Source organism: Tuber melanosporum (assembly GCF_000151645.1).
Source record: "Tuber melanosporum whole genome shotgun sequence assembly, scaffold_184, strain Mel28".
Classification (NCBI taxonomy): Eukaryota; Fungi; Ascomycota; class Pezizomycetes; order Pezizales; family Tuberaceae; genus Tuber; species Tuber melanosporum.
Genome location: NW_003298846.1, coordinates 83,144 through 94,439, shown reverse-complemented (window position 1 = coordinate 94,439; position 11,296 = coordinate 83,144). Strand labels below are relative to the sequence as shown.

Here is an 11,296-nt window from a genome sequence, read left to right as displayed (position 1 = left end):
GCTGACTGTGGGGCGTGTAAATAGGATATTGCATCCACATAGGCTGCTGCTTGTTCGAGTTCTTCAAGACCTTGGTATCGTGTTGGAGCAGGGTTAAGGACATGAGGGTATTGGGTTGACTCATTTCCATCGATCATCTCTTCTTCTCCTTCTGCGGTGTCAAAGCTGGTGTCTTTGGAATCATCAGCAGGCATATAGTATGGTCTCTGGTATCTGTTTCCGAACTTAATCTCAGTCTGGTGAAAAGGGCAGGTGTCGTGGTAACAGTAGGACCAGTGGAGTCTGCTTTGTTCAAGTTCGTGAGGAGGTGTGCTGCGGAGCGTGCAGTTGTCTTTCCATTCTTCATCAATGTTCTTTCCTCGTTCTGTTCCGGCAGCACTGTACATGGTGTAAGAGAAAGGATTGGAGGGAGCGGCAGAGCTGGCGGTAGCCATTGATGATTCTTGTTCATAGGAGGTATCGTCAGGGCTGTCCTCGCTTTGTCTTGTGTGGTCGTGAACGAGAGGGGGGTCTGCGATGTCTTGATTCTCATATAGGTAGGAGAGAGCATCAGCTAAATAGTTCATTCTTCCAGAGGTATAGATGATTTTTGCATCGTATTTGCTGATCTCGCCTATCTATCTTGTTCTTCTTCTTCCAGGTATTCTTTCTGTCTTAAGATTAGTGAGAGGTTGGTGGTCGGTGACAATAGTGACGGTATTGCCCATCAGGATGTGGTTGAAAGCGGCGAGAGCATCAATCACAGCAAGGGCTTCCTTGTCTGTTGTTCCATAGTTCATCTGTGAGTTAGTGAACTTCCTGCTGTGTAATGCCGCTGGTCTTGCCGTTTCATGGGAGGCTCCTTGTCCAACCCATGCCCCAACTCCAACATCCGATGCATCAGTAATCAGCCATATTGGTTCTGGTTTGCTGTAGTCGATAGGTTGTATAACATTGGCGTTCTTTATCAATTCCTTGATGTTGGTAAAGGCTTGGTCATGAGTGTGGGTCCAGACAAATTCTGCATTGCCGGTAAGGTCTGTGAGCGGCGCTGTCACAGTGGCATGGTGTGGTAGGAACTGGGCAATATAGTTGACTAGTCCTAGGAATCGCATGAGTTCTTTTTGATTCCGGGGTGTCGACCATTCCGTTAAACAGGCTATTTTTCCAGGGGCTGCGTGTATTCCTTCATTATGTATAACATGCCCTCTAGGATATCGAGTTTATCGGCAAACAGAATTGATTTGTTTTTGTCTAGCAGTAGAATTTAGCTTCCCTAAGTTTGGTACAAACCAATCCTATATGGTAGGCATGTTCTATTTTGGTGTTCGAGAAGATGAGAATATCATCAATGTAGACCCAAACAAAATGGTGGAGGTATTCGCTTAGGAAGTTTTTCATAATTCGCATAAAGGTGGCGGGCGCATTCATATCACCTTGTAACATAACTCGGCTAATGAAACTTCCGAAGGGTGTTTTGAAACTGTTGTAGTGTTCGCTTTCTGGATCTAACCTTGTTTGGAAGTAGGCATCGCTTAGGTCAATCTTACTTCGGAATCTAGCCCGTCCAACTGCATTTAGGATCTGGGTTTGGTTTGGGATAGCGGAGCTGTCCATAACCGTGTTTTCGTTCCGTAGCTTGAGATCAACCAGGTAGCGGATTCTTTTGCCATCCGCTTTGGGTTGGACAAACATAGGAGCGGCATCTGGGGCTTCTGCCCAGTAGATGACTCCTCTTCTTTGTTGTTGGTTGATCCAATCACAAAGTGGGCTTTTGAATGCATCAGGAATAGAGTAGGTGGGTTGGTTTTTGAGATTGGAGGGGTCTCGGAGGCGGATGTGGTGGTTCACCTCTCACATAGGCGGTAGTCCTTCGGGTATTTGATCAGGGAAAACATCAGAGTATTCATCCAATAGTTTTTGGGTAGTTGCTTCACAGACTGCGGCTCGGTACTCTCCGCTTGTTGGCTTGCATGAGACTCTAACCTTCTGATCTGGCAAATAGATGGTTGATTCCCCACACCTGATTATAGCTTTGTGGCGGTTCAGGAATGGCATGCCTATTAGCGCATCGTATTTGGCTAGGTTTCCAATCAGCATTTCATGGGGAGGTAGTACAGCAGAACCAAGTCGAATAGTCACAGAACAGGTTTTATGGCTTGTGGATCGTGATCCCTTTACTGCCATATTGACTGGTATGGGTTGGTTAAGGTCCCGGGTTGGGAGTCCATGGACAGAAACAAAGGCATTACTGATCATATCTCTTCCGATTGCGCCAGTGTCAAATAGGACTCGGGCCCTTTTACCATTGATCAGGATAGTACCTTCCAGAGCGGTGTGTGCTTTGAAAGTAGCCGCAGGTCGAACACTATTGCATTCCACATCGATATATCCGATATGGACCTCTTCATATTCACTAGATTGGGCGTTATCGCTTTCAACATTGTTGGCCGACGCCTCTTGCTTAATTGCCTTTCCTTTTCTTTTCTTCGTAGGACAGTTCTTTGCCATGTGTCCTGTTTTTCCACATTCGAAACATTCTCCTTTTTGCCATCTCGATTCTTTAGAAGATTTTGTTTTCTTCTTGAAAACCCGTGGGGTATCATCTTCAGAGTTGCTGGTGGCTTTGTGTTGTGGCTGGCTGTTCCTACTAGAGGATGTCTGTGTTTTGTAGGCCTTGGTCTCATGGAGAATGGCATCCTTTCGTTCTGCTCTTGCAATTATTACTGCAATATCATCGCCATCTTCCTTGAGTGGTTCAACTTCTCGCTGGAGGGTAGGGTGCATGGTGTCGTAGAATCGTCGCTTCAGGATGTATTTGGAGATACTTCCGCTCTCCATCCGGTCCTTATACATCATTAGGTCCGTAGCCACATCGGTGATTCGCTTGACATGCATTCCGTTAACTTGCTGGAGCTGGTTGAATTTGTTGTATAGGAGGTCGTTGGTTATAGAAGATTGGAATCGTCCTTTCAGGTAATCGAGAACTGTAGATCCTCTTAATCTTACATTCCCGCCGAAATCCTTATAGCATTGGTGGTATGCGTCGGTTGCCTTTTCTTCGCAAAATGATCCAATGATAATTCCGGTTGTAGGGTCTTCCACATCTTTTCCTTGTAAAAGTAGGAAGTGTGAGAGTTCTGTTGCCCATCGCTCAAAGGCTTCAGGTTTGAGGTCTTTCCCTTCGCCTGTGAACTTCGCTGGGAGGTGGAGTTTAAACTTAGGGGGTTCAAATGCTGCGGATACCCCCTCTTCTTCAGGCCTTGCCCGAGATTTCCCTCCTCCAGAAGGCCCTCCTCCTGTGCTAGCCATATCTGATTCGCTACTAGATTCGGGGTCGTTTGGAGGTTCAAAGGAAGGCTTCTTTGCTGGAGTAGAAGGGAATTCTCCTGGAGGTTGTGTATCTTCCGTGTTTGCAGGATCGCCTGGCTCTTTAGCAGAGCGCCGAGGTTGTTTCTTTCTTGTAAGGTCTTGCCGTGGGATTTGCTTCCCACTCCTGGTCGTCAAAGACTCTATCTTGGGTTTGAGATGAAGCCAAATGTGCTGTGATTCTGCCGCTTCTCTCCGCTAGCGTTCTGAGGTGGATATTGATAGGTTGATCACGCCTAAATCCGAGGACAGGTTCTGAACCAATTGCAGAGGTTAAAAAAATGTAACGTGTTCGCAAGGTGCTAATCACGTTATCGGTAATAGATACGATAGTTGGCAGGTGGCCTGCTCTTCCAGAGAGGAGGCGAGAGCTGAGAACTAAAGGAGGCTTCGAGGGTGTACTGGGGAACAAAGAAGTAACCGTTCAACCAAGTATATTGAAATACTGTCTGTCGAAGTCTGCCTTTTCTATCGTAGAAACAGGCGGTCTTTAAATACACAAATCTGTTCATGTCTAGCATGAACGAAGCTAATCAAAGCTATCAATCGATACCATTTGGTAAAACTCCTTAAGTATCAAAGCGATACTTAAAACAAAACATAAAACAAAACCAAGTATCAAACGATACTTAAAACAAACCAAGTATCAAAGTGATACTTAAAACAAAACATAAAACAAAACCAAGTATCAAAGCGATACTTAAAACAAAACATAAAACAAAACCAAGTATCAAAGCGATACTTAAAACAAAACATAAAACAAAACTAAGTATCAAACGATACTTAAAACAAACCAAGTATCAAAGCGATACTTAAAACCAAACATAAAACAAAACCAATAACCAAGTACCCATACCGGTTACAATACCTCATATACAAGCTATTTTGTTTTCCAACTACGCTTTAAAAACAGCTCAAACACTATTCCTTTCTGTGTCTACTGTGACTATTCCAAAAAGGGCTCTAAACCCTGGCACGGAGACACAAATAGTTAATATATGGAAAGTAACTCATGTACATATGATAACCCAATACTTTTTATCTGTAGTAAGATTCACTCGCTTTCCCCAGTGCCCTCGCCGTATAACTACAAAGTTCAGTTTTCAAGCAGAAAACGTCCCCATGTCATGAGCAATTCCAGCTCCACCAGTTCATCATACTAGCAAAGGAATTCCACCCATGCCCTTCCCATCGTTTCTTCACCAGTGATCACTCGACAAAGGTTACGAGCAGTTCAGGGTTACTGGTATACTGCAATTTAACCGCAACCATAAAGTCAATATAAGACATATCATAGATTGACTCAACCATTGGGGCATTCCCTCACCTGTTCACTTAGTTGCTCGCTTGCCTTCCCCCCCCTCCTTTTTCATGCGGCCACCTAATCCACCCCACTGTTGAAGGATCCACCTTCCCACCTTTTGCCCGTTCTTTCATTTTATCCACAGCCAATATAACACCCCCGTACCGGCTCCCCACAGTCTAATTATTGTGAGATTTCATTCTTCTGACTGCTGCCCTTCTCTTTATCGCTAACACCCCCAGTGAGGAGGGTTTAGCAGTCCTCCTCACTTTGGCAGACTCTCATCATGAGCACGGTGGATTGTCTTCCAGGGTACAACTGGTATGTATGCACATCTCCAGGTCGGGAATACAGAGGCTGCTGCTCCATTGACGCTTGTCATTCGGGCTGCGGCTCTAAGTACCAACAGGAAAATGCCAGAACCCCTATTGGCAGCCCAGCAATGACGACGACTACTGCTGCTAGCAGAAAGACAATTACCTCAACCATCAGGGTCTCGTTGAAGAGCTCTTCCACTTCATCGAGCGTTGGGGATACATCGCTGACTTCACTTTCTACCTTCTCAACTTCCACCATCTCGGTCAGCACTTTGGAAACCCCAACTTCTACTGAATCGACAAGCATTTCGGAAATCCCAACCTCGACTTCTGCTAGCATGGTCTCTGAGATCCGTCCGAAAACATCTGAGACAACTAGGCCAATTACCGGATCAGGGAATCTCGACACTCCAGCAATTATTGGTATCGTGGTTGGTGGGCTTTTATGTTGTATTATCCTCTCGCTTTTGGGATACTGGGTGTTTTGTCAACTCCGGAAAGTCAGGGCCAACAAGGACTCCTCGAAAGCGCCCACCAAGTCTTCAGCTCACCAGCCATCCTCCCCAATTCCCGAGCCCACCAGAGTTTCAGAGGCAGCAGGAACAACGACAAGACTCAGCTGCCCCACTACCTCTCCGCAGACCAGTCTTTCGTCGCCTCCTACAATTCCATTGCAGCTGGCTGAACTCCCGGGATCACCACCCCCCACTGCCCCACAGGCACCTCTCGAACTCCCAATAGAAAAGGACCCCGCCCCACGCGTGAGCATCTACGACCCATCCACACTGGCCATGACTATCCATCGCGAAGCAGTGACGCACGTGCCCCGTCGTGCTCTATCCCCCTTCGCTGGAAACCCTCACCTTCCCCAAGCCGCTCGAAGGAGGAGTAACTTTGAGTCCACCGGTCCCCCGCTAGCCATGACCAGAACTATGGATAACCTTAACACTCATGAATTTCACTCCTCGGCAACAGCAGGAACCCCCCCAGGCGGGAGTGGTGGTAATTGGAGTGGTGATCGATTCCGCCAGAGAGAAGTTGAGAACTTGAGCACTATCAGACACTTGTCATGGCGAGATTGGGAGGAGCAGGGAATATATATGTCTCATGGCCCTAGTGTCGTGGCGCCTTTAGCAGGCGGACAAGGCAACGGAGCGGGTGAGGTGAGAGGAGGTTTGGGGGGGGCATCTGTTGGTGGTGGGAATCATAGTGGACAGGGTTACAGGGAGGATGAGGCACAGCCGGAGGATGGACAAGGCGACGCCAGAAGAGCGCCTCCGCATCCGAGCAACAGGTATAGCTACTAACTAGATCGGGGGGTAAACACGATAGAGATCGGCCGGCAAGGGTTTTATTCAAACATGCCCCTTTGGCTTTACTCTTGCCTCTATCGTCCCGTTTTCTGTCACATAGACCCTATCAACTAACGTATTCCTCATACCTCCTCTCCATTCTATTACTTTTTCTGAATTCTAGATTTCCTCTCCTTGCCTTCCACACCTTTTTCTCCTCCCACCCCACTTTTCTCCTATAAAATCTTCAATTCCCCCCACCCTCCCCTCTTCAGCGCTCCTCTCCTCTGTTCCTGCATTCATCTCCCACCCCCCTAATCTTAAAGATAAAGGGGAACCAACAGCACATTCACAAAGGCCAATTTTTCCGTTTCTCCCACTTATCTACATTTCCACTTCACGATGCGTATGTCAAAGGGAACTAGCAGACATAAAAGGACAAAAGTCCGTGTCCCAAACGTCTATATACGACCTTCCCTTTGACAGAGAAGCCCACCCGTTCTATCCTCAGAAATTCTCACAGTAGCCATAGCAACAGGCAAGCAGGAAGGTAGGAAACACGGCATAATACCACACCCCATAAACCAATCCTGAAGCATGGATAAAGTAACCAGCCCCCCCCCCACCCCATCCGCCAGTCCACCCGCCGCCCAACCATAATACACTCAAACCAGTGCCAACAAAAAAAAACATTCAGAGAGCATAATATGATATAGCGCACAGCGAGGAAATCTCTCCGTATACTCGAGTATAGGACCCCGGCCGCATGACCACTAGGGGACGTCGGTCCCCTCGCAACGCTCCAACCCTTACCGAGCTATTCGTAATAACGCACACCCACCACCACCACTCACGATGTAACAGAACAGAACAAAAAAAAAAAAAAAACAGAGAGGAAACCACCCGCTATAAGCTCAGACCTTCCTACCACATATCATACCGATCCGGCCAACGGACTCGCGAGTTCCGCAGAATCAAGCAACCAAGTCAAGAATCTCCCTAGCATGGTATAATAGCAGAAGCCCATACTCCAATGGTCATGATAGCGATTTTACGCGGCAGAATACAATACCCCACCCATCCAATTTACAATTCACTCGCAGTGGGGGGGGAGGGCACATACTGCACACCACAGTGGTGAAGACTAGCTCCTATATCAACAGGAGTGATACAACACCACAACTTTTAACCATGAAGACACCACTATTAGAAAAAGCAGGAAAAAGTTTTTTTCTTTTTCCCATTCCTTACCCATCACCTATCCCACGCAGGAGAGCAGGAGACAGCGGGGAGGGAGGGTGGACCGCCGCTGGGGGGATCATCAAGAGCAATCACAGCACATCACTCGATACTGTTTCCAGGAGTCATCGCGGGTGGACAGGAGAAGATGCCCATAGTTCTACCCACCAGGCTGTTTGGTGAGTGGCCGGACGAAGTGCTGTCGGCCCTCTCTAACTCTTACCGGCGGAACACGGTTCCCCCCCGCCCCGGCTGGGCTCTGGATACCGTTGGGCAGGTGGGTTATCCCCAATCAATCAATCAACCGTCCCAGCTGGAGGGAACGCTACGGCTTGGCCGCTGGTGCCGGAACTCTAGTCCTGGTGCATCGGCGGAGAGGTGAGAGGTCCACCTGCTCGCACTGGAATATAGGTATGGGAGTTCTTCTAGGTGCGAGTGCCCATCGCATAGGAAGTGTACAAGTTGGTCAAGTCCTACATTAGCCTCCGGAAGAAAAATGGTTTTGTGAAGGCTTAGTTTTTTAGCTACATCGGGATGTATCCATACAGTGTCATAATAAACCACAACAATCTATGGGGGGATCGACATGGAGGAGAGGGGGTATTCTAACAAGTTTTTCTTCTTTTAGAGTTGGGGGAATGTTTTTTTTTTTTATGGTGTTGCTAAGAGGCACTTGTATCATACGAGGCTGGTGACAAAAATGAACAGAACGGCATGTAACAACCCAAACCATGCTCCTTCACGCTTTCAATTCAATACATTCTAAAGCTGTAAAAAAAAAATTAGAATATCATAATTCAAAATTCTTTCAAATGTCTCCAGATGAAAACAGTGCCAAGCCCTATCATTTCCCATACAAAATCATCAGAAATTGCGCCAAGACCAATGTACCAACCATAACTCGCTCAACAATTATTTAGCAAGCTCACAGAGATTTTTTTTATATATAGATCAAGATTTGATTTGGATTTCTTCACTGGATCATTGGTTGGTGGTGAATACGGCTATTTTCAGTGGAAAACCCGTACCGTAAATTGCTCATCGTTTTTGACGCCAGCCTCGTAAAGTGGTCGGCTAACAACGAGCCATGCCCAAGAGCTAACCTATACCACGATTTACTAGTACCGGTATCACTACAAAGCTTTTTAACACCAGTGCAGGATAGCATAACTGTGCTTTTTTTTTTTTGTAACCACCCCAACCAATCTAACCATTAATACACCCATCAATTGGTCAAGCGAGCTTCACTCATCCTGTGGAACTGGAAAGAATCAAAGTCCGGAAAAGAAAGAGGGAAAGAAAAGAAAAGATGACACAGAAGTGAATTGTGTCATTTAATCTCCCCCCTTCCGGCCCTTGGCACCGCTTCTAGCCCTTGAAGTGGTAGGCTTCTTGATGTGGTGCACAGGAATCCAGCTCTCATCGTACTTTCCGGACTGGGCAAGAGGTGCGGTCGGTCTGACTAGCTTTGGCGCATCGGACCTGCTACGCTTGGTGATAGGAATGACACTACCAAGCCAAGTGTTGTAAACAAAGTATCCCGCGTAAGCGACTGTGACGGCGAGGATGAGGTACAGGAACAACCTAAAAAGACACAGACACAGTCAGCTCCCGAGAACGCTCAACGATAAGAAACCCTCGGGGGAAGGAAGGGAACTCACAACTGTGGGTCCAAAAGCGAAGTTGGCGCCTCAACCACAACCACAGTCTGATTATATGCCGTAACGGTGACAATCTCCTCCTCGTACCTCAACATCATGGCAAGCTTGAGTAAGATCTCCCTCGGGTGCATCTCGTTGACAAACTCGTACGGTATCTCAATCTTCTGATCCTTGAGCACCTCCATCCCACCCAGTTTCTTGCTGGTCAGATTCCGCACAGCGACATCCTTTCCCAAATCCCAGAGGCTCCCTCCGATGGCTTCTACGAATATCGAGGAAGCCTCGAAGTTTACCAGGTTGAAGGATATCCGTGTCGGGATGCCGTTCACGAGCTTCACGCTCCGGTCACCAGTGCCAACGCTGACAATCTCATTCGAGACGTCTGGGAAGGAAACTTGGAGGGTTACGTTTAGCTTTCGTTGGGCCGAGGGGTCTGGGTTCGCGGTGTTGCTGCCGAAGAGTTGGGCGCTGGCGGCGAGCGGCAGGAGAAGGACGGAGAGGAAGGTTGGGACGCGCATTTCTTCAAGGAGGGGGGGTGTTTAATTGCAGGTCGGTTAGTTGATGGAGTGTTTGGAATGATAGATTGATGAAGGGAAGGAGCAGAGAGGAAGGGGTTGTAAGGTTTGTCTTGGAGATGAGAAAAGGGATGGGAAGAGAAGGAGGCTGGGAGCCACATCGCTCTTTCTTTTCTTTTCCTTTTGACTTGCCCCTGTGTTTCCAATTTGATGAGGTAATTGCCAAGAATTCCTTCAATCTTCCAACGTTCTCGTTTTCCTTTTTTTTATTTTTTTATTTGGCCATAGTGCAAGTACCAAAAGAAAGTTCCAGCAGAGTAACATGATAGGACAGCTCCAACGGTCAACCCCAAATGAGCGTCATCTAAATCAAACACCAAATAATCACCCGAGCGTTTTCCAATTGCGGCACTGGAGTAAACAGAAAGCAATTCTTCGAATGATTGGTGCCCCCGTATTGTGTATTATTCTTGAGCATCCAATCATATGAAATCCCCCGCATTAAGTTGTCACCAATCTCAACGGTTCCTTCCACAACCCCAGAAATGCTCTAGGCATGGTTAAAATACCATTACCGGTATTTGTTCATCTCGCATATCCCTACCGTGACCAACGCACGGATTATTCGCAAATAAAAAAAAATCTCACAATAGAACGGGGGGGGTATGTGCCAAGCAGTGATAAGGAGAAAAAAGGGGAGGAGGGGGGGAAAACTCAAGTTGTGGTCGAGAAGCCTCAGCAGAAGAAATGAAGGTAAATTGAAAAGAAAAGAAAGGAAACTCCCATGATGCAAAAGTCCACTCCTAAGTAAAAGATATTAGTTTTTTTTACAGAAAACCCCCTGCTGGCTGGCTAGCCGGCTACCGTCCAGGAAATGGTGACAGGAAAAGAAAAAAGATAACGAACTATGCTGCAGAGAAAGCGCGAACACCACATCGTAGAAATAGAAAAAAGAATAGGGGGGAAAATGTGGGATAAGAAGAAACAATTCATGGTTATTACTCTAATTGCTTCTAATCTCTATAAAACCAAACTCATAGCGCTCGCCAACATGACCGAATAGACCAGCACCCGGCGATCCCTGCCCGCAGTAATGCTGTTCCCAAGGGACTTAGGCAGCTCTGTAGCATAAACCGTTTGGTTGGGCGTTTGGTCAAAACCAGGCTGCTGCGAAAAGAAGTGTACAGTCCCAACCTTCGGCGGTCCCTTCTGGTCAGGAATTGGACAAATAGCTTTGGGAGACCGCCGGTCTTTGCAACGCTTCTTGTAATCCTCCTGCCGAGACGGTAGAGAAGAGTTGAAGTAACCTTGAACATACGAGACAGTCATTTTCGCGTCTACTTCTGGAGGTCCACTGGACCATAGAGGGTTTCCGTTGGACCAGTGGGAGAGAATGATCTTTCCCGCGCTCTGCGGAATGTACTTGGGGTCGGTGATATCAGCTAGCCAGTTTCCATCCACGTAGAAGCTAACTGTATCCGATTGCCAGTCTGGAGATTCGAGCAATCTGGTTAGTAGAGGGGTATTTGTTTGTATCAGAGAGGGGTGTCAATAGGGAAGTACCGAAACGGTATTCGTGGAATTCTTCATCCGTTGCGAATGGTAGCGAGACGACCTTGTA

At 47.2% G+C, this 11,296-nt stretch overlaps 2 protein-coding genes; both read right to left on the bottom strand.

Annotated features, from left to right (window-relative positions):
- Positions 1-8,641: 8,641 nt before the first annotated feature.
- On the bottom strand, positions 8,642-9,808 carry GSTUM_00003699001 (uncharacterized protein). XM_002837338.2 has 2 exons: positions 9,161-9,808; positions 8,642-9,083 (listed from the first exon to the last, which is right to left on the bottom strand). The coding sequence occupies exons 1-2, from the start codon at positions 9,676-9,678 to the stop codon at positions 8,834-8,836; spliced, it is 768 nt and encodes a 255-aa protein (XP_002837384.1). The 5' UTR covers positions 9,679-9,808; the 3' UTR covers positions 8,642-8,833.
- A 298-nt stretch (positions 9,809-10,106) lies between these two features.
- GSTUM_00003698001 (uncharacterized protein) lies at positions 10,107-11,035 on the bottom strand. XM_002837337.2 has 2 exons: positions 10,582-11,035; positions 10,107-10,454 (listed from the first exon to the last, which is right to left on the bottom strand). Exons 1-2 carry the CDS (start codon positions 10,666-10,668, stop codon positions 10,320-10,322), a joined length of 222 nt encoding a protein of 73 aa, XP_002837383.1. The 5' UTR covers positions 10,669-11,035; the 3' UTR covers positions 10,107-10,319.
- Between the last annotated feature and the right edge of the window lie 261 nt (positions 11,036-11,296).

Excerpts from the sequence above, each read along its gene's own strand:
- GSTUM_00003698001 (XM_002837337.2), bottom strand. The coding sequence starts at position 10,668 with ATGAATTGTTTCTTCTTATCCCACATTTTCCCCCCTATTCTTTTTTCT. Across the intron at positions 10,455-10,581 it reads CGCGCTTTCTCTGCAGCATA|TTTCCTTTCTTTTCTTTTCA; the intron begins GTTCGTTATCTT and ends GCATCATGGGAG.
- GSTUM_00003699001 (XM_002837338.2), bottom strand. The coding sequence starts at position 9,678 with ATGCGCGTCCCAACCTTCCTCTCCGTCCTTCTCCTGCCGCTCGCCGCC. Across the intron at positions 9,084-9,160 it reads TCGCTTTTGGACCCACAGTT|GTTGTTCCTGTACCTCATCC; the intron begins GTGAGTTCCCTT and ends GTGTCTTTTTAG.